Here is a 25536-nt window from a genome sequence, read left to right on the forward strand (position 1 = left end):
CCCCCGGCCGGCCGCGCCACGGGCGCCGCCGACGCGCCCCGCTCCGCCACGCGCATGCGCGGCGCAGGGAAGCCTCGCGAGAGGAGGGGCGGGAGGCGGTGGCGGCCGCCCGGGGCGCGCCGGCGGTGCCGCCCGTGTGTCCCCGTGTGTCCCCGTGTGTCCCCCGCGTCCCCCCGCCCCGCGGCCGGGCCATGGCGGCGCCGCTGGCCTCGCCCGGGCCCCGCGGCCGCTTCGAGCAGGAGCAGGAGCGCGCCGTCCGCGCGCTGGTGCGCTGCGTGACCAGCCTGCCCGAGGAGGAGCTGGGCGGAGAGCGCTTCCAGGCGGCGCTCAGCTTCGCCTGGTCCAACTTCAGGTCAGCGGGAGCAGGGAGGGTCCCGGTGCCTGCCGCGGGCCGTGGGACGGGGCCGGGCCCGCCGTGCGCCCTGGCTGCCGCAGCGCCGTCCGCCGTGTGCGAGTCTGCCGCGGGATCTATGTCTGCTGCTCCGACGCGCTTGGAGCTGGGTCTTTTAGGGATTTTCTCCTGCTCTGCTAGAAGGTGCCTTTCAGCGTGTTCATTTAGCCGCCCAAAACTTCGTTGCAGGGAGATTCATTATGGTTGTGTATAAAGAGCAAGCGAGGAGGACTCTGCCAAATTGAGATGAACCTTCTGGCTAAGAAGGCTGTGCTGCTTGTGTGAGAGGCTTATCGGTCTGCTGGAAGAGAACGTGTTTGGTGTTATTTGGGCTTGTCAGAAGCGTGGTCTTCATTAATTTGCAATACATAGTAGTAGCCCTTTAGACTGCCGCCTAAACTGCCCTTGCTCAAGTTTCACACAGTTTTCAGTTATCACAGTTATTGTTCCAGTGTATTAACCCCCTTGAGCTGGACTCGATGATCCTTGTGGGTCCCTTCCAGCTCAGAATGTTTTCTGTGAAAGCTTCTGAAACTCTTACACGATGTATTTTCAATTACCCCTACTGTCACTAATTGCTGCCTCTTTGAAATCGTATGCAGCTAGTAGCTAATCCATGCAAAATCAATACTACTTTACATTTTTCATCCTGATTAAATGCGTTTTTGGAGGAGCAGTAGCATAACTGCATTGCATCTGTTAATCCTAACTACTAATAGGCTCAAATAAAATTATTTTAGCATGTAAATCGCACCCTCAGTTTGGGTTGAGGAAACCCTCAGGTGGGAAGAGGAAGGTTTTTTAATGACAGAATCGTTGTCCAAGAATGTGCATGGAACATCAGCCTGAAATTATCTAGTATTACGTTTACAAACAGTGAGACCTTAGGTTGTATCAGAAACTCTCCTTTGTTTTGAATTTGTGAAACTTGTGATTTGTATTGTTAGATTTGGTGATGTTTCTGTGCTGTAGTTCTTTGATCCACCTATTTATTTCCATGCAGCACTCTAATACTCTTCTATTCATGATGTTCCCAACTTGCCTAAAAAAATGATATTTTTTTGCATGTATGTTAGTCATTAATTGAAGCTTTTAGTAAGCGACTAAAGAATTTTCACTAATAATTTCCCTGCAGCTTGATTTTTCTTTTCAGGACAGATTCTTAATTTAATTTTTTATTGTCTTTTTAGTGTGATATTCTAAATCTTCCAGTTCTTATACTTACCACGATTTTGAATTAATGATTTCCTATGTAAGCTAATGTGCTGTAATAAATTATATATTTTCTTAAATCTAAATGCCACCTACTTAGAGCTATATTCTATCATGCTCTTATTCCAAATCCTTATACACAGTTGAAATCAGCTTAATGTGTCTGTAGTTAACAAAGTATTTTTTTATTTTCTTTAACATGGGTCTATCTTCATCCTGCAGTGCTACTTAATAAAAATCCTTGCTAGCTGCCTTAGAGTTTCACTTTCTAGTTCATTACTTTTGAATTGAGGTTATTTCATATTTCTTTTGAATTTCAGTCTATTTAGCTTAACTGTTGCTCATAACTGGGATTCAGCAGTTTTTCTGTCTGTGGTCATGAGAATATTATCACTTTCTGTCACCTGTTGCTGGAAACATTGGTTTTATTTTGAGGGCATATAGAGTGTCTTGACCTTGTGCTCAGTGCTATCACATCTTACTCCCTGTCTTTTAATCTCTGTATCTGAAGAACCTATTCGTAGCTTAATTTAGTCTCCAAAGTCCATTTTACCTTTCACGAGTTCCTGTTTTGTCCCTATACGTATATATACACATTTGTAGGTATATCTATCTTTATTTTTGATCAAGCTCTCTTTTCACTTAGACATTCTCCCTTATCCATTAAAAAAGGAGCTTCTTTTGGGTTTAGAGGCCTTCCCATGTGGGTGTTTGTTTTGCCTATGCCTGTGATGCAGCTCCCAGATAATTTTGTGCCTTTGACACCAATGCCTTTGACAACATAGTTCTTGATCTCCTTGATCTACTTGACATAGCAGACAGCATACTTTAATTGCTTAGTTTGCTGGTACAGTGGTAATTTTCCATTCAGCTTAGAATGGTGGTTAGATGTAACCTGCATTCAATTTTTTTCTACTTTTCAGGCAATTATATTTAATCCTTCTTGAGCTAAGAGATGTCAAGATTTAATTTTATTGATACTTAATGCTGTTGCTGAATTAAGTGTGCATTATTAAACCAGTAATATTGTCTTCATATACGTAAATCAGCTTTATTTTCTTCCTTACTTCAGCTTCCTTTTAAAAATATTCTAATACAGATTTCTTATACAGATTTCACCGTTTTCTTGATGTGAACAGTCATAAAGTAGAGAGAACAATTGAAGGGTAAGTTTTATGTCTATATATTAATAATGCATTGGTTTTATATATATTTTTAAAAAGCCTTCTTGATACTATTTGTGTTATTAGAATACATGAAAAATTGGTAATTCATTCTGACCTTGGAAAAGCTGCAAGCTGGAAAAGATTAACAGAAAAATTTCTGAACTTGCCGCTCCCAAGTACTGAAGAAACAAAGGTATGTATGTTGCAATTTCCTTGTTCTTTTTTTCCATTCCTTTTGCATTTACACTGACAGTGTGAGCTTCAATTGTAACGTGTTGGAAATTTCAGATGATTTAGTAGTGGACTTTGGAGTTGCTGTTCAGGTCATGGATTTCCAGAAATCAAAATTCATCTTCTCAGAGTTTCAGCATGTGGAGTTTCATGACTTAAAGTACACGATCTCATTGTAGAGCAGGTGTTTTAAAGTCAGCATTGTACAAATGCTGTAGCTGGAGTCTAGGTGAATCTGGATTCCTGTCTGTACTAAAATAAGAATGAACTGAGAACTCCTATAGTTTCCATATTGAGACTGTTGAGTGTATTTCACCATTGATACACTTTGTATCAAATCATTTTAGGATATGGACTGGATGAATATCATGAAAGTTGTCTCAGTTTTCTTTCCAGTGTAATAATGAATTGGATCTTAGAAAGTTTCTCCTGTTGGTAGATTTAAGCTTCTGATTTAAGAGGTGGTGCTCCATATAATGGTGTTATTTAATAGAGTCATGTGTTCTGAGTTGCAGTCTGATTTTACTTCTCCTTGAACTGACATTTCTTTGCGTGTTCTAGGTTCCTTTTAATTTGTGGGGAAAACCCAGGAGCCCTTAATACCTTACACATATTCAGTTACTATACTGTAGTCTCTAGATTTTTGAAAATGTACCTTTAGTAGCGCTTGCTTTGAGATTTGAATGAAATTAAAACCAACCAAACCAAATACCTAAGCAAGCACTTAATGCTTTAATGTTCCAAGTATTTTAAGTTTATTCTTATTTCCTTTTCTTTTTAAAAATGCAACTGGGGTGTGGCTGGACATAGATTAATCTTGTATTTTGGAAGCTAAATGGCATTTAGTTTTTAGCAGTGACACATAACTGGGAAGATTAATTATTTATTGGTTTCTGTGATTGGTAGGTGGAACACTAGCTCACACATGTTATTCTGTCAATGACCTACTGGTTTTCTTTGACAAAATCAGTGATGTTCGGTAGGAACATGTTATAATCCTTTTCTAGTAGGTCAGTATCATGCTGCTTTATCAGGAATTTGAATTATTTTTTCTAAAATGCAACTGGAACTCATTCCAAAACAGCTTTGTGTGTTTATGAATGTGTGAAAATGTATAAGGATTTAGACAGCAGAATGTCTAGATGTGAAATGGTGGCTGAAGATCTCTGTAAAGTTACAATGAGGGCAAAGAAAAATCTTTTGATAGTAAAAAATGGTTGTACATTGGTAAACAGATTTTAGGGAATGGACAATAATACAAATCTTTGGACCATACCAGTGTTGGCACAGTATTCTAACCTGATTGAAGGCCTCTGTTTCACAACGGCAATATTGGAATTAAAGATTCATCCTTAATGATCTGTGTAAATTTTCAGATCTGAGAAGATAACGTGAACATGATATTAAAATGTAGTGATGGTAGCTAACTTCATTTTAGCCTCTGTGTGAAAAAATTGGCCATGTGAAAAGGAAGCTACGACTTGGTTTCCTGCAGGCCCATTACCTGTGTCCTTCCAGTTCATCCACATTTATGTGGCTGTCCATTATCCCTTGTCCTGAGGTGACTTCTTACTTTCACGGTACTTGCATCTTTTCCATATTCTATGATTACTGGCTCAGTAAGAGGCAACATATGCTGTGGCTATCCTATGCTGTCCTTTTGAAGGATTAGTATAGTGATTGGTTAATTAATAGGCAGAAGAGAATGGATAACCTTCAATGACATGTTGCAGATGTTATACGTGTAATTCAGGACTGGGAAATGGGAACTAATGGGGAGCATTCCTGCAGAAAATAAGCTGACTTAGTTACTAAGCAAAATCTTTTAGACCACCTACAGACTTACTTTTTTTCCTAATGTGTTTTAAAGACAGATACACACTATTCCATACTGTCTCTTCTGTTGTGTTTGTCTGATTCGCCATCCAACACTACCTATGTGGAAAAACCAAGAGTCAAAGAAGTGGGTAAGTTTGCAAGATGTTTATATGGCTAATGAAAGATGCAATCTTCGCTGCAATCTGATAAGATAGACATTTTTCCTTTCATTTTATTATGTCCTTCATTTCATATTGCTTTATTGGTTGTCTTTATAATTTATACATTTAAAATAGCTTGCAAGTCTTTCCTACTCCTGTTTATGTTGCATCACTTAAGTTTTCCAGCCACTGAAGTACCTTGGGAACTCTCTTTGACTTGTACCACTATCACAAACAAACATTCTCCACCTGTTCAGCAGTGCTTACATGCTCAAAGACAGACATTGTATTTCTATCTTGAGTCTCTGTCTTGCACTTCAATATTACTTCTCTTGAAAAAGTTTTGGTGATGTAAATTCCTACATTTCCTACATAATCAAGGAAAGGGAGATATATTTGAAGGTTTCCAGAGGGAGATCCCAGCTGCCTGCTTTCTAAAGTAGGACTTTTTCACTCAGTGCCTGAAAATGAGGCTTGTGCTTAAGTTTGAGTGGATACCATCCCCCATTTGTTTACAGTGTTTTATGATAGACTGGAGAATATTTCAGACTAACCTAAAGAAAATCTTGCATCTTAAGATTCCTTTTTGAATGATCTCTGCACATTCCCTCGGCGGTGTTTTGAATGCACTTTCAGCCCATTCCAGGAATGTGAATATGAAGAAGTTATCTCAAACAACACTAATTACAGTTGAGTAAGCTTCACGTTTAAGATATCATATGTCGTAAGTGTGATTGTTACTTTGAAAGTATCTCACATCACATCATAGGTATGTGGTGTCTTTTTGGAGAGTAAGACAGTTCTTGGTTTATGTCATTTACAGTCTGGGATCCTTGTGCATATTTAAATTATGCATTTAGAATGTTTCCATTGAGCTAAATGGGACTTCCTAGTCACAATAAGTGGTGTGTTGCATTCTTGCATGTTTTGCCAGGATTGAAGTGTAGGGTAGTGTAACATAATATAGTTAAATGTGCTGATGGCACTCTGTGTTTCATATCTTGAGTGTATAAGCAATAAAGTTGAGAGTTAATAAGGGTTGAGATGTCACAGTTTATGTCATGTTGAAAGTGCATAACTTTGTTTCTGTAACAGTGGTGTAACCTTAAGTGGAAGGGAATGTCTTCTGTTTTAGCTATAGAGTATCAAGAAAATTTTAACTTTGGAAGTGTTTCTAGAGGAAAAGAAGGTCAGTATGTGGTACTTACTATTTTTATATTTATATTTCTCTTAGAAAAGGAAGAAGAATTTGATTGGGGAAAGTATTTGATGGAAGGAGAAGAAATTTACTTTGGCCCAGGTGTAGATACACCAGTAAGTAATTTCTTAAGGTAAAAACCCCAACTGTATAAACTGGTTTGAAGTGTTAGAGACCTGATTGAGTTGTCCTAGTCTGTATGCTCTGCATGTTGATTCTTGCAGGATTCCCCAGTACTCTGCTCAATACCATGAAATAAAACAGACCCAAGCAGAATAACAGTAATATAAATACTTCTGTTTTTCACAACGTTTTGACTTAGTCCTGCAATTAAACTATCTGCTTCTGCTGACCCTTGCTTCCACCTAATCAGAGCTTGCTGCAGTTCTGTGGTCTTTTTCAGATTTCTCATTTGCTGGTTATTAATGTTGTGTATAACTAAAATCATTCTCTGTTAGACAGTTATGTTAGTCCTAGTCCTGAATTTACTTCATAATGTAAAAAAGAATAGTTAATGTTTGGCTTGAATAGGAGCTGAATTTAAATGTGTCTGCTATGTTGTACTGAAGTGTCCTGAAGGGTTTGTTGCACTTCATAGGATTGGTCTGGAGAAAGTGACGAGGAAGAGGACACTCAGCCCTTGAGTAGAGAGGACTCAGGTATTCAGGTAGACAGGACACCTTTAGAAGACCAAGATCCAAATAAGAAGACAGCACCTAATGCTGCCTGGAAAGGTTAGAATAAGCTGTAATTCTTCTGATATATGTACTAAAGTTTAACAAGGTAATGCAGCTTTTCTTTTATTCTTTTGTGAGGTATTGTGTTACAGATCTGTAATTGTAATATAAAGTACATGTTACTGTTCATTACTGATGGAGATTTTTTACAGTAAAGAAACAATATGGAAAGCTTTATCTGGTTTCTCTTAGTGCTAATGGAGAAGAATTCTGTTCATTCCTGTGGAAGTTTATGTGACTATTCCAATATAGAAATGAAAACTTAGAGTTACTGCAGCATGTAGTTGTATGAAAATAATGTTATTTTTAGATATTAAGTATCAGAATGCCTAAACAAAATTTATTTTCTGACAGAAATAGTTGGCTCATTTGCAGGTATGACATGTTTCTGAAAAAAAGAAAGATTTATTTAGTTAAAGCACTAGTGGCTTTCTTTTGAATAGCTTCAGGGAGTATTAAATGTAGCTGTATTCTTTTTCATAAAATATTGTGGGGTACAGTTTACCTGGAACATGACAGCTGCATAGTATATATTTATTGTATAAGCAGTAGCTATCTTAACTAGGATTAGGTAAAGGTCTGTTGACAATGACATTTTAGAAAAAGTACCAAATGTCTAATAAACAGGAATTTATTGATAAAGTTGATGACATTTGGCAGTTTATTTTTTAAGTCAACCTGTTTTTGTATATAGCATTTGAGGATTGCCTGAGAGAGAAGCACATTTTTTGAGAAGGAATTGGAAACCATGTAAATCTTCAAGCTTATATAATCATATATCCTGAGCTGGAAGGAACCCTCAAGGATCATCCAAGTCCCACTCCTGGTCCTGCACAGGATCATCCCCAAGAGTCACACCATGTGATTTAGAGTGTTGTCCAAACATTTCTTGAACTCTTGTCAGGCTGGTGCTTATCACTACTTCCCTGGGGAGCCTGTTGAGTGCCCAGTACCCACCCTTTAGGTGAAGAACCTTTTCCTAATATCCAACCTAAACATCCCCTGAAACAGCTTCAGGCCATCACCTCAGGCCCTGTCACTGGTCAGCAGAGAGAAGAGATCAGTGTTTGTTCCTGCACTTCCCTCCATGAGGAAGCTGTGGACCATGGTGAGGTGTCCCCTCTTCTCCAGGCTGAACAGACCAATGACCACAGCTGCTCCTCGTACAGCTTCCCCTCTTGGGCTGTCACTGTGTTTGTAGCCTTCTTTTGGACACTCTTACGGCTCTTTCCTACATCGTGGCACCCAAAACCTAGCTCACAGTACCCAGGTGAGGCCTCACCAGTGCTGAGCTTATTTTTTAGAACTTTTTTAGAACTTGCTGAGCTTATTTTTTAGAACTTTTGCATCATTTGGGAAATATGGCATTTCTGTGTAAATTAGTTTGTGCACAGTGGTATTAAATTCCCAGTGCAATAAAGTGTAAGTGGTTGTAAATGGTAGTTCATTTGAAAAGATCTGTGATTCTGCAGCTGAGTGAATAGCCTTATTAATAACTTCTTCCTGTGTTTTGTAAGCATTTCCTGCATAAATAAAAACACCTTGCTGCCTGTCACATGTTTTCACAGTTGCTGAGCCTGATGCCCGCAGCTGGCTGGAGCAGCACGTAGTTTCTCAGTACTGGACAGGAAGGGCTCCTCGCTTTTCACATAGTTTGCACTTGCATTCCAACCTGGCTGCAGTCTGGTAAGAAAACAATATCACTTACATATTCCTTCCTGGCATACAATGCTAAGTATTGACTTTTTTAAACTTCTTTACTGTTGGAAGCATAAAGATACTGTAGCTATTACAATTCACTTAAGAACAGAATTAAAGGGGTACAAACTAATAAGATTAACAAATTAACTTTTTTTCTATTAATAGATTCTTATCTTTTTATTTAGTGTTTATTAAGTTTCTCATGTCAGAGAGGAGGGTTTCATTTTTCAAAGATGTGAATCTTACTGTTGAATTTTGTTTGGCTTGACCCTTAGAAAGTAAGTTTTCCCAGAAGTGAGGAGTCTCCTAACGTTTAAATTTTTAAAACGTTTTTCATGCCTCCCTTACAAAGTTAAACGTAAATTTTGTGTGGGGGAGGAGCTTAAAACGGTATATTGTCATAATCTGCCATGGCCTTGGAAAGAAAATGAGAATTAAAAATAAAAGGGGGTCTAATTCTTTCCTGTCCCAATTTTTGATATATCAGTAATGAAGTTCATTAGATTTGCCCTTGGTTTTCTGAATTTAATGAATTTTTTAATGAAGGAGTTATTTTAGTATAAGGTGGTTGTCTAGCCAGTTATGAACCACAATTTGCTATGAATATTAGAAGATGGATAGCATGAACAAAGCAACTCTGCTGCTGCTGCAGTGTTGTTAGGAGATGTATGTTTTACATATATGTATGATATATAACTAGTATTACTTAATTTGAACTTTTTGATTTTGAGTATGACTGCATAACTTTTGCCACTGATGACACTGATGAGCAAAAATACTAAAAATGTAAATAATCATTCTATACCTTGCTGAAATATGAAAAGGTACTGAGAAAGGTTTACAAAGAATTGCATAAAACAGGATAATAAGAGAAAATTCTTAGATGGCTATGAAAGTTTCCACTTCTTAAGTAAACTTGTGAGTTAAAGAGAAAATTTTTTTATATGAGATAGAGAAATTGGTATTTTACTTTTTAGCTTACTATTTCTTCTAGAAAGTAATGATAAGTTTTCACAGCACTGAATGAGAAATAACTGAAAAGGAATAACTGAATAATTAAAAAAAAACCCCCAAACTTACAACCTCCCTCCCCTCCCACCCTTAAAATAGTGGAAGTGCAATACTTCAGGCATTTGCTACTTAATTTCTTGTCTGTGCAAGATGAGATAATAATTTGGGTGTTTTCCATGGTATCTTGCTTAGCAATATGAGAACAAACTGCGCTTTTTTTATATACTTAAAGTGTCCCCATGTACATTGAATCTGCTCAGATGTGAACAGAACAAAACTAAGCCTGAAGATTATTGCTTCATTCTTACTTTCAGCTGATTCAGCTGTTATTTCAGCAATTAAATTGTTTTAATTTCCTTTTCTTCTAAGGGACCACCATTTGTACGCCAGTGATCCTTTGTATGTGCCAGAAGAGAGGACACTGGTCACAGAAACCCAGGTTATACGAGAAACTCTTTGGTAAGTGCAGCATCACAAAGCTTGCATTTTAACTTCTCTCTAGGAAATGAGAGGGCTGTCTTTGAAGATGTCCAAAGAAGGAGTTATTCCTGAGCTTTTAATTTACGCTGTTTCTGACAGTAAAGATGCTGTGTGTGTGTTAACCATTCACATTTGAGGCACTGGAACAGGTTGTCCAGTGAAGTTGTGGATGCCCCATCCCTGGCAGGTTGGGTGCAACTCTGAGCAACCTGGTGTGGTGAAAGGGGGTCACTTCATGTCCTGAAGGCTGGAACTAGCTGATCTTTAAGGTCCCTTCCATTCTGTGATTCATGAAGAAGCTTACTACTTTTTTTTTGGCATTGATTATTCAAGTCTACTTGTTAAAAAGAACTAATTTGTTCTTATCTTGTCCCTATAGATTTATAAAAGTGTCCAGTTTTAGAAAGCAGGCTGAGTTATCCTATATCTGGAAATCATCTCAACTGGAAAGAAACTTTAGGAAATATTTACTTAATGCCAGTGTTCAATAGTTTTTGTTCTAGCAACAGCTTACAGTACCAATAGCATTGTACTTGATCTGTGGTCTCCTGTTACTCAAAGAAAATAAACTTTTAGGCAAGGGAGAGCTAGTTCTTTTATTAATTACATATAAGTCCATAAAGGGAAAAAATTACTACTCTTTTTGTTTCTTTTCAAGGCTACTTTCAGGAGTGAAAAAGCTTTTTATATTTCAGCTGAGTGATGGAAAAGTGACTGTGCGGAATGATATTATTGTAACTCATTTAACCCATGTAAGTTGTTTCTGAATCTCAGAGGACTATGTCATTAGAAAGATGTAATTTGTGGGAATAGGAAATTAAACTGCTTGTGGAAATTTCTACAAATTTTCTGCATATTTCTACAATTGTGTTTTATTTAAATAAGAGCATCTGGCTTAATAAAACTGAACGGGCTGTTCTGGATCTGAGAATGTGATGAAACAATAGCAATTGCAGAATTTTACAATATTTTAATTCATAAAAATAATACTGTAATTCAATATTTAGCCTTTATGAACTATAGTTTTTGTTAGATGATTCTAAAGGGTTGTTTTTTTTTTTTATTTTTAGAATTGCCTGAGATCTGTATTGGAGCAGATAGCAGCATATGGTCAAGTTGTATTTAGACTGCAGAAGTTTATTGATGAAGTGATGGGACACAGCCCAGAAAGCATAATGCATGGAACAGTTTCCACTCCAAAGAAGACTACTGAAGCCCCATTCAGAACCTACCAAGCTTTTATGTGGGCTTTATATAAATATTTCATTAGCTTTAAAGAAGAACTTACTGAAATTGAAAAATGCATAATCAACAAAGGTACAGTGCAAGGGAAGTTTTACATGAGGGGGACACAAATAATTAACACTGACAAAAATTACATTTCTGTTCTGTTATTTTATGCATCTTGGGGTTTTTTTTATTTATTTCCAGATAAAACAGTCACACTTTCAATTGTAATAGATAAATTGTCTCCCAGACTGGCACAGCTGAAGGTACTTCACAAGGTGTTCAGCACGGGAATAGCAGAAGTGCCACCTGACACAAGAAATGTTGTACGAGCATCTCATCTGCTTAATACCCTATACAAAGCTATTCTTGAATATGACAGTGTTGGAGAGGCATCTGAGCAAACGGTAGGGGAAATAATTTCTTCCTTCATAGAACAACACACTAGAACTAACTAAATTAGTTACTAGATTTAGTAACTAATGCATTGTTTTTTGACATGAGTTCATTCAGCCTGGATGGATTTATGAGAAGATCGAGAGCAGTGTTTCTTGAGAACCCAGGGGAAGGACTTCTAGAAAATCAGAGGCCAGGAAGCTGTTTTGAAAGAGGCAACTTTGGAATAGCTTTCCCTCCTATTTGTACAACTGCATAATTCAGTTAATGCTGAAATATGGGGGTTTGGATTTTTACAGTAACTTGATTATAAGTTACTGTAAAAATTGAAAATATAGTTGATGTCATTATAGCCTTTTGTTTTCCTGATTTTGATGTTATGAAACCACAGAGTGTTTTATGATTATCCCTTACTGTTTCAGATATGTCAGAGTAAAAAATGCTGTTTGGATTTGTCATGACAAGAGTAACAAGGGGAACCATGAACAATACAGGTTTCCATTAAAAAAAAAAAAAAAAGGCTGCACTTTTTATTTTGACATTTTATTTTTAAAATCCTTAAGTGTAGTTATATATATGTTACGGACTGATTGCACAATAAGAGATTAGACTTCACCGTATTGCTTTCAATGCTTGATCTAAAAACTTCAACCAGTTACTTTCTTTTTTCCTTTAAATTCAGGTATCGCTTTTGTTCTCTCTCTGGGTTGAAACTGTGAGGCCATACTTACAAACAGTGGATGAGTGGATAGTCCATGGTAATTTGTTTGATCCTGCAAAGGAATTTATTATTCAGAGGTAGGGATGCTTGCTTGATATAAGACTCATATAATGCTGTGCAGGTAAACCTGTTGTAGAACCTAGGATAAAGGGTAACAGTAAAAGTAGGTTTTCACATTTGTTATTTTGCTTAAGAAGTAATTTCTTAATCATAACTTGTCTCAAACTTCCCATCAGGGAAATTACATAGGTATGGATCTCTACCACATATTGTTGTAGAGTAGAAATCAATTATTTTGGGGTTTTTTCCATTTATAGTAAATAATGAGCAGGTCAAGTGTACTGCCTTTTTTTAAAAGCAGTTAACCATTTTTCAAACCCAAGACATTCGCAAAAATTACAAAATTTACTTTAAAATTCTTCTATTGATCTTAAGTTGTTATGAATCAAGTGCTATTTGGAATTTAAATGCTCATTGCATTTGACTTGTGGTAAAGTTAATATGGTGTCTTGAATTACATGCGCATACCCTAAACATTAGTTGAGCTGTTAATTTTTGTTCTCTTGCTATGCTACATTTTGTTGGTCCCTTTTTTGACAGCTTGGAGTGGAAAGTGAATATAGAAATTAAAGTTCTGGCTTGTAATTGCAAATCCATTTTTCCCTGTCTGCCAAACTTTATTGAACCTGTGTCTGTTAACCAATATTGAGGTGAGCATGAAGTAAGACAACAGCTCTAGCAGTACTAATAATTCCTTAGTAGCAGAGATCCTTAGCATCCCTATTATGTCCTCTTTTTGTGGTTCTATAATTGTGTTTTCAGTGCTACCAACAGTGCTGATCTCAACTTACATTTATGCTTCATTTTAATTACATAATTTTAATTATCTAATTTAGGTTTTTCCATCTGACTTCAAAGACCAAACTGAGTATCTGATGTAAACAACAAAAGAATCCAAAGTGAACTACAAATTGAGTTTCACCTACTCTAGAATTTTTCAGTTTTCCTAGCAGTAGTTGCTTCAGTTTGAGGTTTTAAATAAGTCAGCAAGCAGTTGCTCATCTTTTTGACACTAAGTATGCATGCCACTTTGAATAATTAACGTCCTGGACAAATTTAATTATAATTGCTCTATTTGACTTCCTGTTGAGGTTTATTTGGTTGTACAGTTATTTTATCTCCCATGAGCTAGTTGTTTATCCTTTTCCTAGATAGTTTGCAAATACAGATGAGCTAATTTTACACTGTTTTGGAAAATGCTTCATGACTGTTCTAAGAGAAAGGCAAAGCACTGAACAAAGGGGATACATATCCTCTAGTAATGAAATTTCCTTTTGGAAAGGAAAATACTCAAGAGCTTTTTATTTCTTTGCAGAAACAAAAACGTTCCAGTTAATCACAGAGATTTTTGGTATGCTACCTACACATTATATAGTGTGTCAGAAAAGACAGAGAATGAAGAGAAGATGAGTGATAATGCCAGTGCCAGTTCTGGCAGTGATCAGGCCCCTTCAAGCAGACAGCACACAATGGTTTCTTTTCTGAAGCCTGTGCTAAAGCAAATTATCATGGCTGGAAAATCCATGCAGCTCTTGAAGAACCTTCAGTGCAAAGACGGTTCCCCACAGCAGGCTGCATCAAGAGGTGAGATTTCAGCTTGTACACCATTGTGCCTTAGGCTGTCTAACAGCATGGCTGTATTTTTGGTAGTGGGCTTCCCCTGGCTTTGGAATACTATAACACTCCGTTGAATGCCAGTGTTGTAGTTGGTAACTTCAGGTCTGATGAAAAAACACTCTTCCAATGCAAAAAAGTGAAAAGAGCAAAGTTGAAACTTCCATGTTCTTTTAATTGCTTTAAATTTTACTCAAACTTCTTTTCATGTGCTTACAAAACATTTTTTTTGTTATGATACAGAATCAGCTTGTATGTTGTAATAGCAAAATTGGTGGCTTTTAATAAATAATTGTTTTCCATTACTCAGTGGTTGAATAATCTAAGATAACATGCAGAATTCTTTTTTTTAAAGCTTACTCATAAGTAGATCAAAGATGTTTGGACATCTAGGATGCTCATCTTGAGTGATTGCAAAACATAATACAACATTACAATTAATGTTGGGTTTGGGTTTTTTTCTTTTAAGGAAACTATATTTTTTTTTATTTTGCTGCTTCATGTTTAAAAGTAGAGGTAGTTAAATTATTTTGGAGGCTTACTTCAGTACATACTGAAAGATTGTCAGGTACTAAAAATTAATTGTCTTTGCACCTGAAGTAGGAAGTTCTTTAACAATCTTAAAAATATTTCAGATACCCATTCTGCAGTACACTTGACCATATGCCTGATCTTAGGCATTGGGCTAGTCCTATATTTTTAAATATGTAATCAAGAATATTTTGTTTTCTGAACAGTGGTCTAAATGTAGCATTTTAAAAATTAGCTTGGGAATGTTTGTGGAGTTCTTTTAGTTCAGATGATGTTTTGTCCAATGTGTTGCCCAATTCAGATGCTGAACGGAAGAGTTTATACACACTATTCTTGGAGTCAGTACAGTCTCGCTTGCGGCACGGGGAGGAGTCTGTTCCAGACATTATTACAGAACAGCAGGCCACAAAGCAGAGCCTGATAAAGATGCAGTCCATAGCAGAAAGACACTTGGAACTGGATGATGTCCATGACCCACTGCTGGCTATTAATTTTGCCAGGTAAATGAATGATCTTCCTGCTATGTTGTTGAAAGCGATATTCAGCCTGGTGGCGTTTGGTAGAAACATTTTCATTGCTGCTGCTACTGAAAACAAGCAAGTTCAGAATAAAGACGAGCACCAACAATCAGTGACAGAATCTAAATAGAAACTCTGCTTGTGCATGGTTAAAGAAAAACAAAATCAGTGAAGAATCTGCTGGTTGCAATTGGTAGCATAGAAAATTGGAATCGTCTTTATCATAGCAGGCTTTTGGCAAATAAGTGGTTCAATAGTGAATGCCATTGTAAAATATGAACTTTTCAATTAGTTTCCTTGGTTTTTGTACACAATGTCCTTGATTTGCACCACATATATTCTTAGAAGAATGCAGCTTCAGTTTTGGTGCACTTAAATCATTTAACTGTAAAAGGCTTCCAAAATTTATGTTACTTGCATAAAAATTCTTTAAGTCTTCATAGTGAGGGAAGTCCTGTAGAGAGTATAAATGTGTTGGAAATTAGCAGGAAGGATAAACTCTGAAAATATTATTATGTGATTACAAATAAGAAAATAGCTGTTTATACTAAATACTAATGGTGTATTTACATGTTTTAAAACTGACATTAAAAAAGGAGGAACTTATTTTAAAGGAATCATAGATACGACTTGGTTTCCCTTGTTTATTGGGACTATTCTAGTTGTCAAAATTGCTACATTAATTCAACATCTAGCTCATTCAGTCTATTCTGGCAATAGCTACTATGAGTTCTCTTCCTCTTAGAATGGTTACAACTGGCAAGTAACTTTTTACAAAGTATTACAATAATTTGATGCTTTCTTTGTAAAAACAATCAAACTTACCAAATGTGTAACACAGACACTTTCTTCCCATCATATAATATTATAGATAAGATGTTTTTCAGGAGTATGCCTTAAGCAATTATGTGATTTTAGAATGCTGTCCTCTGTGGTACTCTCATGTCTGGTTATACACAAACAGTATGATGGATCACGTTATAGGCTGGATACATGCTCTGCTTATAATCATCTTTTATTACCCCTGCATCATATATTTCAGAGCAGAGGACCCAATTGATTAAAATCTTTGAAGGTGTGACATTGTTTTATACCTTGTATGAATAATGAGCCTTCTTCCCTAAGTATCTTGTTTTATTTTAAAGATTGTATTTGGAACAGAGTGACTTTCATGAGAAGTTTACTGGTGGGGATGTCTGTGTGGATAGATCCTCAGAATCTGTGACCTGCCAGACTTTTGAACTGACACTGAGGTCTTGTCTTTATCCTCACATAGACAAGCAGTACTTGGAATGCTGTGGTAATTTGATGCAAACTTTAAAGAAGGATTATAGGTAAGAAAAGTAGGTTTCTTTTTCCTTATCTTTGGTTTTGTTTTTTTTTTTATTTTACCAGTGGCATGTCATCACTAAAAGAAGCAATTCCATGTTGTGTTTCTACTTCAGTTTGATAAACAGCTATAAAGTCATTAAGGAGAGAAGGTATCATATCTGACATGATAGACTCTTGGGTGAAAACTTGGTCTAGCTTGAATCAAAACAAAGCTGTCATTTGTCATTAGTGGATATTTGGTGGGGATATTATTTCCCAAAGTATTTCTTAGTAGTGTAGTCATTTTAAATTAATTTGATGGAGAGGGACAGCATTTCCAATCTCTGCTATTTCTGAGAATTACCTAGCCTTTAAGATAGCTTCCAGTGAAGTTAGTGGAGATGTTAAAGCTTACAGAGAAAAATGCCTTGGTTAAACAAAGGATTCACTGTAGACTTGGTTATGTTTGTATTCAATACTGAGTTTTTGCTGTGAAGAGTTTTTAAGATTTTTGTTTCTGTAACAGTTGTGTTTTGTATTCACTTGTATAATGAGACTCAGGAAATGTTATATGTTTCTCCTGTTCAGGCTTGTGGAATATTTGCAGGCAATGAGAAATTTTTTCTTACTTGAAGCTGGAGATACTATGTATGACTTCTATACATCTATTTTTGACAAAATTAGAGAAAAGGAAACTTGGCAGAATGTTGCTTTCTTAAATGTTCACCTACAAGAAGCAGTTGGACAACGCTATCCAGAGGACAGTGCAAGGTAAAGTGCAAAACATGCTTTAGTTACATTTCTTTCGCACTTAACTGTATTAATGTACTTAACTTGCATAGCACAATATTAATTATTATGTACTCATTAAAATTATGTGTTTTAATGAAGTTTTGAGCTGTTGTCCTCTCTCCTACCCAAGTCCTCCTGATTAAATCAGACAGTTAATGGTTAGCAGTGAGAAATAGAAATTAGTGAAACTAACTACTCATTTAAAACATATTCTCACCAATTACATCACTTGTTTCCTTGCATAGGTTGTCAATATCGTTTGAAAGTGGTGATACAGCAAAGAAGAAACTCCCTGTCCACACCTTAGATGGTTTGACATTGAGTTACAAGGTAGTGAGTTAAAATGGCTGCAGTTCTTACTCTAGAACACATTTGAAATGTTGTATCAAAGTGACTTACATTTTCTATCTTTATTATCCTCTCCTCGTGCTAGGTTCCTTGGCCTGTGGATATAGTTATAAGCTTAGAATGCCAAAAAATTTACAATCAAGTTTTTCTGCTCTTACTGCAAATAAAGTGGGCCAAGTATAGTCTAGATGTTCTACGATTTGATGGTAAGATACTTCTTCAATGAAAGATACTCTTTTTTGTGGTCTAAGAATATGACTTGTCTTCTGCTTTCTGCAGTAAGTAGTATAAATTACTTAGAATTTTGATTAATTCTATAAAATAATAATCTCAGTGTCGCAAATTATGTGTATTAAGCTGGGTGTGTCTTTCACTTCTTTTCAGCCTCAGGGACAGTGCCATTCATGCATTCCCTTTGTCTCTTTGATTCAAGTCTAGTTAGTTATATTGGAAACTTGCTACTTCATTCTACAGACTTTGCAGTTAAAAGAAAGTTTGTCTACCACACCCTAATTTTTATGAGTAATACCTTGCAAACAAGTTAAGAAAACAAGATTATAAAAATACTCTGTTTGAGATTGAAAAACAGTAAACTGTTGGAGGAAAGGCATTTTTTAATGTTTATACTCTTCCTGTCCCTTGTAAAGTGGATATAAACTTCATGTCTTAGAAGAATAAATTAGGAAGTTGATGGGTTCATCTATATTTTGAACATCAGCTAAGTAATTATCTTCCTAATAGTATGTGTTTTTTTACTGTTTAAACATTATGACTTTTTGTTTAAGTCTTTTCCCAAAAAGCGCAACACTCTTGCTATTTTCTTTTTTTAAGAATTAGTCTCTGCTGCAGAAAACTCACAGGTTAAGGAAGAAACTTCATTAGAACAAGGAACACTTCCTGTATTTGGACCACAAAAAGAAAGTATAAAACAACAAATACATCGCATGTTCCTCTTAAGAGTGAAACTTATGCATTTTGTCAACAGCCTGCACAACTACATCATGACTAGGGTTTGTCTTATATCACAATTTCATTTATATTAATGAAGCTTGTAACTGGAGGTGAAGTATTAATTTTCCTTTAAAACCTAAAAAACCCTCTCAGGTAAAAAGCAAAATGTAAATATAATTTCCTTTCTGCATCTGTTTGTTTCAACTTGGCCATTTTAAATCAGTAATTCTAAAAATGCTTTAGAAGTTTTACATGCATATGATTGATCTTTGGGTGTTACCGATTCTTTAATCTGTTTCTCCAAGTTATAGATGATTTAAGCACAGTAATGTAAGATGAGGCTTCTGTAAGCTGTAACTTAAGAGCTATTATACTTCTAAAAATACTACAGCAGATATTTTAGTTTTAGTTTTATTTGGATTCTTCTCAAAAATCTCTAGTACACAGTGTATGCGTGACTTTTCAAATACAAAGGCAGTGCCTGTAGATACATATCTGCTCTATCTGCCTTTTTTGCTTTTAATAAAACTAGTATATGCTTCAGTTCAGCCTCTGAGGATAGTTGTGTTCTTGTGAAGTGGCAGTATATCTGTTTCTGTGAGGAATGTGGCTGTGTAGTTATGAGAAGAGCTTGAAATTTTTGCTATTGATGGTAATTTGGAAGCTAATCCTAAAATTTGAGAGGTAAGAGCAAATGAAACATGCAATATCAGGCTCTTTAAAAATATATTGGAAGGGAGTCATAATCACTTCTGTACAGCATTGAGTTTAATAACTTTGGTCTTTTTTTTAAGATTCTCCACAGTACAGGCTTGGAATTTCAGCATCAGGTAGAAGAAGCCAAAGATTTAGATCAATTGATAAAGATTCATTACCGATATCTATCTACAATTCATGATCGCTGCTTATTGAGAGAAAAGGTGAGTGAAAAATTAGTATATTTGATGTATTAACTTATCAGGACAAGAAAGTAGTTGTGTACTAACTATGCAGTCTGTTTTGCAATATACTAAGCAATATATAGGTACTCTTGAGGAAGTGGTAGCTTTTCACACTGAGATCCAGTTTCCCTTGCTGTTCTCAGCTCAGTTCTATCAAGGAAAGAGGATAAAATTGAGTTCTTTATATTGGGTATATTGGTATTTATTTATAACCAAGGCTTGTTAATGTTAGGGGGATTATACATAGTGGTATGGCAGGAATGGAGGTACCTGTGTAGTTTTGTAACCTTTTATCCCACATACTGTCTGTGAAAAGTCCACATCCAAGAAGTCAGCTAGGAAATGAATTGGAGAGCAAATACAAACATCTTCACTTTGGAAGAATCACATTGTACTTAGGAGATTGTTTTTACAGGCTAGATTAAGTGTGAAACCTTTGTATTGCAGTGTAATAATGAAAATTATTATGCTTAACAATGAATATCTGACTTACTCCTTGTGTTTTAATTATTTTAGGTGAGCTTTGTGAAGGAAGCTATAATGAAAGTGTTAAATTTAGTACTGATGTTTGCAGACCGTTGGCAAGCTGGTTTAGGAGCTTGGAAGTAAGTACACATACCTAAAATTGTACATAGTCATAATTTTGCAGCTCTGAGTATGATTTTGTGCCCAGAACTGCACCTCCAGGTGAGGTTGCACCAATGCTGAATACAGTGGGACAGTCACCTCCTTTGTCCATCTGGCTGTGCTGTGTTTGATGCACCCCAGGGTGGGGTTTGCCCTCCTGGCTGCCTGGGCATCCTCCCTGCTCACTCCTGTTGAGATCTTGTTGACCAGCACCCTCAGATCCCTTTTTGCAGCCAGTTCTTTCCCCATTTATACTTCTGTTTGTGCAGCCTGCTGCTTGAAGGATGAATGGTACTCAGCATGTCTCCAAGGCTTTGTCAAACACTCAGAAGTCCTGAAGCCAGCTGGCGTGGACTGGCTTACTTCATATTTTTCAGGACTAATTTTCTTTGGCACAGATGCTACCTAAAACCTAGATCTCATTCTGCTGTGACATTAGGAAGTTGCTGGTTTTGGGGTGTTTTTCTCGTTCAGAGTGTCAGAAATAATTTGTGAGTGCTGTTGATAAAGACGGATACTCAGGCCATGTGGTTGCATGCTGTTGCATGTGGCCGGAAAAAGTCATAGCTGCTGTCATCTCTGTATCTTCTTGGGAGAGGGGAAAAAGGAAAGGAGTGACTGTTGTGAACTATGTCTTCTCCCTTGACTGGTGAGTGCTGGCTGACAGAGTCCAAAGTGGAATTCAAGTGGCTGCCAGATAGGAAAGCAGTGTGGGTGTCCCTGTTTTACTGGCTGTGTAGGTCCCCAAGGACATCCAAAGCAGTAAGGACCAGGAAAGGCTCTCTTGCTTACAAACCTATGTAGGAATGATAAGTGTCAGAATCACAGTGCTCCTTCAAGTCACTGCAGAGATTTCTAAAATGATGACAAAATTACTAATGTCCCTTTGGTACCCAGATTCTCCTGTCAAAATTGCCTTTGTTTTTTAGAATTAACATTTGCAGGCACAACTGAAGTATTGTAAGTTCAAGCCAGAATTCTATGTAAAGAGTACTTTTTTCATTTACTGTGAAATATTGGTCATATTTTGAAGATAACATAGGGGCTGGTCTGTTAAGCATTCCTCTGTTAAACTGTTTTGTAGGATGGAATCCATAGAGAAGATGGAATCTGATTTTAAAAACTGTCACATGTTTCTTGTAACTGTTCTCAACAAAGCTGTCTGTCGAGGCTCTTTTCCCCATTGTAAGTACATGAGGCTTTTCACATACCTGCTTACACAAGTTTGCTAGGAATGTGTTATGTTTTAATCTGTTCTAATGTTTGTTGGCACATTTAAAATAATCTTATTTTGTGAATTATGCATAGAGGGACGCCAAGACTTAGCCTCTTACTAAGTTAAAGTTATTACTTTTTTAGAATGTTTGTGCCAAGCTTTTCTATGACAGCTGTCTTCAGTTTATCTGTTTACTTGATGAGGGGAAGATCTGTAGCCAAGCAAATGACAAGCAGTTTTCTAAACTAATGAAACTAAGTTCTGGGGGTATAGAAGAGCATTCTTTTTGTTGATATTGGGAATGACAGCTGTGATATATCTTGAACAGATAGGATTTTAGTGTTATGGTGTCTCAGCAGCAATTGCACTGGGCTCTTGGCTCTGCCCATCTGTTATTTCCTTGGCAGTAGAAACAGCAGAGGATGACATATCTGTGCTTCTACTTACAACCTGGTACGAGCTTAAATTGTGCCAGTTTGAGTTAGGGGGGCAACTGCTCAGTGAGGCTGTGGGGCATCAGGGTTAACTGGGACACAGATGAGTGATCTCACAGGTTTCTACACCACCTGTAGATGTGCCATGGGGACATGACTTAGTGGTAGACTGGGCAGTCTTAGGTTAATGTTTGGACTTGATTATTTTAAAGGTCTTTCCCAATCTAAAACCTGTGTTTAAAACAGGCAATATTTGCCATCACTGCTACTCACATCTACAAGAGCTTGTCTGCAGAGCCATCCTTGAGAATGGCTTGGTGTATATAAACCTCCACAACTTCTTTTTTATGTACAACAGTATTTCAGACAAAGGAGCTAATTTCTTACCAGTTGTTACCGCATGAAATAACTACTGGGTAGCTGATGATGAGTGTGGTGAAATATTATCTAAGCTGTCAGAGACTTACAGAATGTGTTACTGTCATGAAGTCCTACAGTATTACAATTTAAAAAGTAAACTGGTATTCTCTTAAAGGACAGAATGAATATTGCAAGAAATGTTTGCAGAGTCCTGCAAATGCAAATATTAACTACATTTTTATGGTTTGTTTCACAGTGGAATCTTTAGCTTTGTCACTGATGGCTGGCATGGAGCAAAGTTAACACCCACTTCCACTGAATTCAAGAAGAACTGATAAGAGGATCTATGTTGAAATTCAGTGTTAAAGAACTGTAAGCATTTTGCACTTCAGTTTAAAATGTGTATAGCTAAATGTTGCCAGTGTTTTGGAGCTGTGTAAAATATTTTAAAATGTAAATAATGTACAGGTATTTAAGTGTGTTGGTTGGGCAGTGTTTGTATAGGCTTCAACATCAAAAAACATGTATAGTGTAAAATTCATTCCATGTAAACAATCTTACCTGAAAATACATTAAATCTATATCATGCTGAAAAAAGGAACTTTTTTTTTCTTTAATTATGAGTAATTGATGGTTTTCTTTTTCCATTAATTTTTCAGCTGTGAATAGGTCACAGGGCAGTGTGGAGTGGTGTGACTCAAATCTTGGTGTTTAGAAGGTTGGTTAAATTAATTTTTGGCCTTTTTTTTTTTTCCTTTGCATAAAGGCTAAGAACCATTACTTAATGGTTCTTAAGAAATCTTTAAGAAGACTGTTACAAGAAGCTGATGTAAAAAATACAAGATGAATTTATCAAAATGGATTATAGCAGAACATAAACCACCAGTATTTTTTATGTTAAATGTTCAAATGCTTGCTAATTTTAGTGGTAACTGTGGTCGGCTTAAGTAGGATTAAGATGAAAGTGTAAGTGTATTAATTTTAATGATTGGATTGTTGAGATGTTTCAAAGGTGGTCAGATATGACTTGACCTTTATCCTTCTTCTAAGCCTTTTGCAAACAAATGTTTGCATCTAATAGTGAATCTCCTGTAAAGCAGTAAGTTGTGGTACAGAGTGTACATTTCTGGACACGTAAATGCGAGTAAATCTTGTTCTGCACGAGATGACTTGCCCTGTCTCCTCTCCTTTAAAGTTTCTCTGGAATTGTGGCATCAGTGCACCTGTATTAAAAAAGATAAAATCAATCATAGTTATTTACCAAATGATGTTTCTGAATAAATAAAAGATTTGATAATTAGAATTTCACTGTTGTGTGTGTTTCTACTGAAATTCAGTCAGCAACTTAAAGTTTGAGTGTGTTTTTTTAAGGTAAATTAAGTATTTTACTACTGAAACTGTGTGTGGCTTGTTATATTTCTTTCAGCTGTAAACTAATAACTGCTTTATATATGAAAGTGAATATTTGTGTTTGTGTTTGAACAGGAGATCTCAAGGTTCTTCCAAGTTATAGCTATGAAATGTTTTAATGAAAATAAATGTTTTTTCAAGGATATCACTGAGGAAGTTTCTGCTGCCCTGTAACATGTCTTCTGTTTGACTGAGTGGAGGTTTTGCTTTAAAGAACAGTGTGTTTGTATTGTCCTTTGCTACCATTTGACACATTTTTCCAAGAGGATGTTTTCTGTGGTAGATGGACACCTATTAACAAAAGTAATTTGTACTTCTAGTTTATCATGACTCGTTCTCATTTAAGATTTCAGATTATTTATTTATTGCTAGCAGAGACAGTACATCGTTGAGTAACTTTCTTACTCAGAGTAAACTTGAGTAGCATAATGAGCTTTAATAGACATATATGGAGGTTCAGCACTCCTGTGCACTGGTTCATTTTTGAGTATGTCTTGTACTCTGGGTTTTTGAACTATCTAATGTAGTTGCTTTATTTCTGCTTCCTGTACAGTGATTACCTTCAATGAAATTCCTTCTTTTCATAGCCTTACCTTGGATAATATTAGCTAGATGTGGGAGAAAAAAATCCTTCAATCCTTCATGTTGTTGAAACAATAATTTCTAGTAAATCCCTTTGCCAGTTTTACTTATGTGAATGACCTTGTGTAAGTGAAAGATTTTGCTGTTTCACCCAATTTCCTGCCTTAGAATTAACGCTGCATTCTGCAGAGGAGACTTCTGTGCACTTTGTAGACAAGTGATGCTTGCATGCTGTTTATTCAGTCAGCTTCCAAGATTTGCTCATCTCTCATCACCAAAAAGCACAGTGAAAAGTCTGCCTCTGGAAAAGTTTACTGATTCTAGTCATGGACATCCTCAGTGTTTAACTTTTTGTGTGTCAGCAGTACTTGGCTGACAAATTCCCTTCAATGAGTCAATCCTATGGCATTCCTTTTTCTTTAGAGCCACAGAAAAAAAATCAAGTCCTGTCTTTTAGTGTGCATGTCCTGTGATGCCACCAGGACCTTTCCATCAGTCCCCTGGCAGTTGTTAAAATGGTTATTTACCTGTTTGGAGAAAAAAGGGTTTTATGTGAGATACAGGGTATTTTATCTATATATTTACTCAGATTTCCTTGTAACATTTTCTGTTTTCTTTACAGAACAGTGTTGTTACTTGGATTCTGTCCTGAATCCATTCCTTCTGGATGCTTTTTGACCTCGTTTTCAAATTCCTATTTTTGCCAATTCGTTCTGAATTTATTTGAATTTTAACTTTTGGATACTTTTCCTCTCTTTTAGAGGAGACAAAACGTTTGAATATGCTTTACTTGCACTTCTGGAATGTCAAGTGAGCAATTTTGGAGATGTTAGGAAAGGTGTAATCTATTCCTTGTGTGTATAGATTCAAAAGACTTCTGTCATAGTCTATTGCTTTGTGAATTGTCAAGTTTAGCTAAAGGGAAGCATAAAATACTCAGCAAAGCATGTAGAAACAGAACTTTCTAAGCTTCTAAGGGAGTATAAAATTATTTGGAAAAGAGCACACCATTATTGGATGCTGTCACAATTTAATTTCTACCTTTATTTGTTCTCATTAACTTCTGGATGCAGATTTAACAAAGTTGTAGCATAGGAGCCCTTATCTGACTAGTTTTCTTTCTTCTCCTTTGTTTTTTCCTCTGGGCTTCTGTTACCTCTAGGCCACATTTTAGCTCTGATTTTGTAGATTCTCCAGTGCTTTCTTTGCTGTTTAGTTTTAATAATCCCTAATTAACTACTAGGTCTTTGAGGACCTTTGGTTGTGTCAAACTCTGGATATAAAAAAGTTAGCAACCAGTCAATGATCAGATGGTTTCCATGGGAGCATGGATTAAAGATAGAATTGCTATATTACAGGCTGATTAAAAATATAAAAAAAAATTCTCTGAC

At 36.4% G+C, this 25536-nt stretch overlaps 1 protein-coding gene across 3 annotated transcripts; it reads left to right on the forward strand.

Moving 5' to 3' along the window:
* The first annotated feature begins 175 nt into the window (after positions 1-175).
* On the forward strand, positions 176-23456 carry TUBGCP5 (tubulin gamma complex component 5). 3 transcript variants are annotated; one of them, XR_013339505.1, is made up of 25 exons: positions 176-352; positions 2716-2769; positions 2854-2962; positions 4871-4967; positions 5558-5668; positions 6214-6293; positions 6776-6911; positions 8483-8600; positions 9996-10085; positions 10765-10858; positions 11177-11423; positions 11538-11740; positions 12412-12527; positions 13826-14094; positions 14957-15155; positions 16319-16507; positions 17073-17255; positions 17522-17606; positions 17710-17830; positions 18456-18634; positions 19370-19495; positions 20033-20121; positions 21228-21328; positions 22410-22525; positions 22813-23456. XR_013339505.1 is itself a non-coding variant. In XM_077781520.1 (24 exons), the coding sequence occupies exons 1-24, from the start codon at positions 192-194 to the stop codon at positions 22454-22456; spliced, it is 3204 nt and encodes a 1067-aa protein (XP_077637646.1). In that variant the 5' UTR covers positions 176-191; the 3' UTR covers positions 22457-23456. The 3 variants fall into 3 exon arrangements, 2 of the variants coding, with proteins under 2 accessions (XP_077637646.1, XP_021402274.2); XM_077781520.1 differs by having other exon boundaries at positions 22410-23456; XM_021546599.3 differs by lacking the exon at positions 5558-5668 and having other exon boundaries at positions 22410-23456.
* The last annotated feature ends 2080 nt before the right edge of the window (positions 23457-25536 follow it).

Source organism: Lonchura striata, chromosome 2 (assembly GCF_046129695.1).
Source record: "Lonchura striata isolate bLonStr1 chromosome 2, bLonStr1.mat, whole genome shotgun sequence".
NCBI lineage: Eukaryota > Metazoa > Chordata > Aves > Passeriformes > Estrildidae > Lonchura > Lonchura striata.

Bases quoted from the DNA above. Each gene is read 5' to 3' on its own strand.
- TUBGCP5 (XM_077781520.1), top strand. From the start codon at position 192: ATGGCGGCGCCGCTGGCCTCGCCCGGGCCCCGCGGCCGCTTCGAGCAG. The intron at 8,601-9,995 runs GTAAGAAAACAA...TTTTCTTCTAAG, and splicing joins TCCAACCTGGCTGCAGTCTG to GGACCACCATTTGTACGCCA. The intron at 18,635-19,369 runs GTTTGTCTTATA...CTTTTTTTTAAG, and splicing joins ACAACTACATCATGACTAGG to ATTCTCCACAGTACAGGCTT.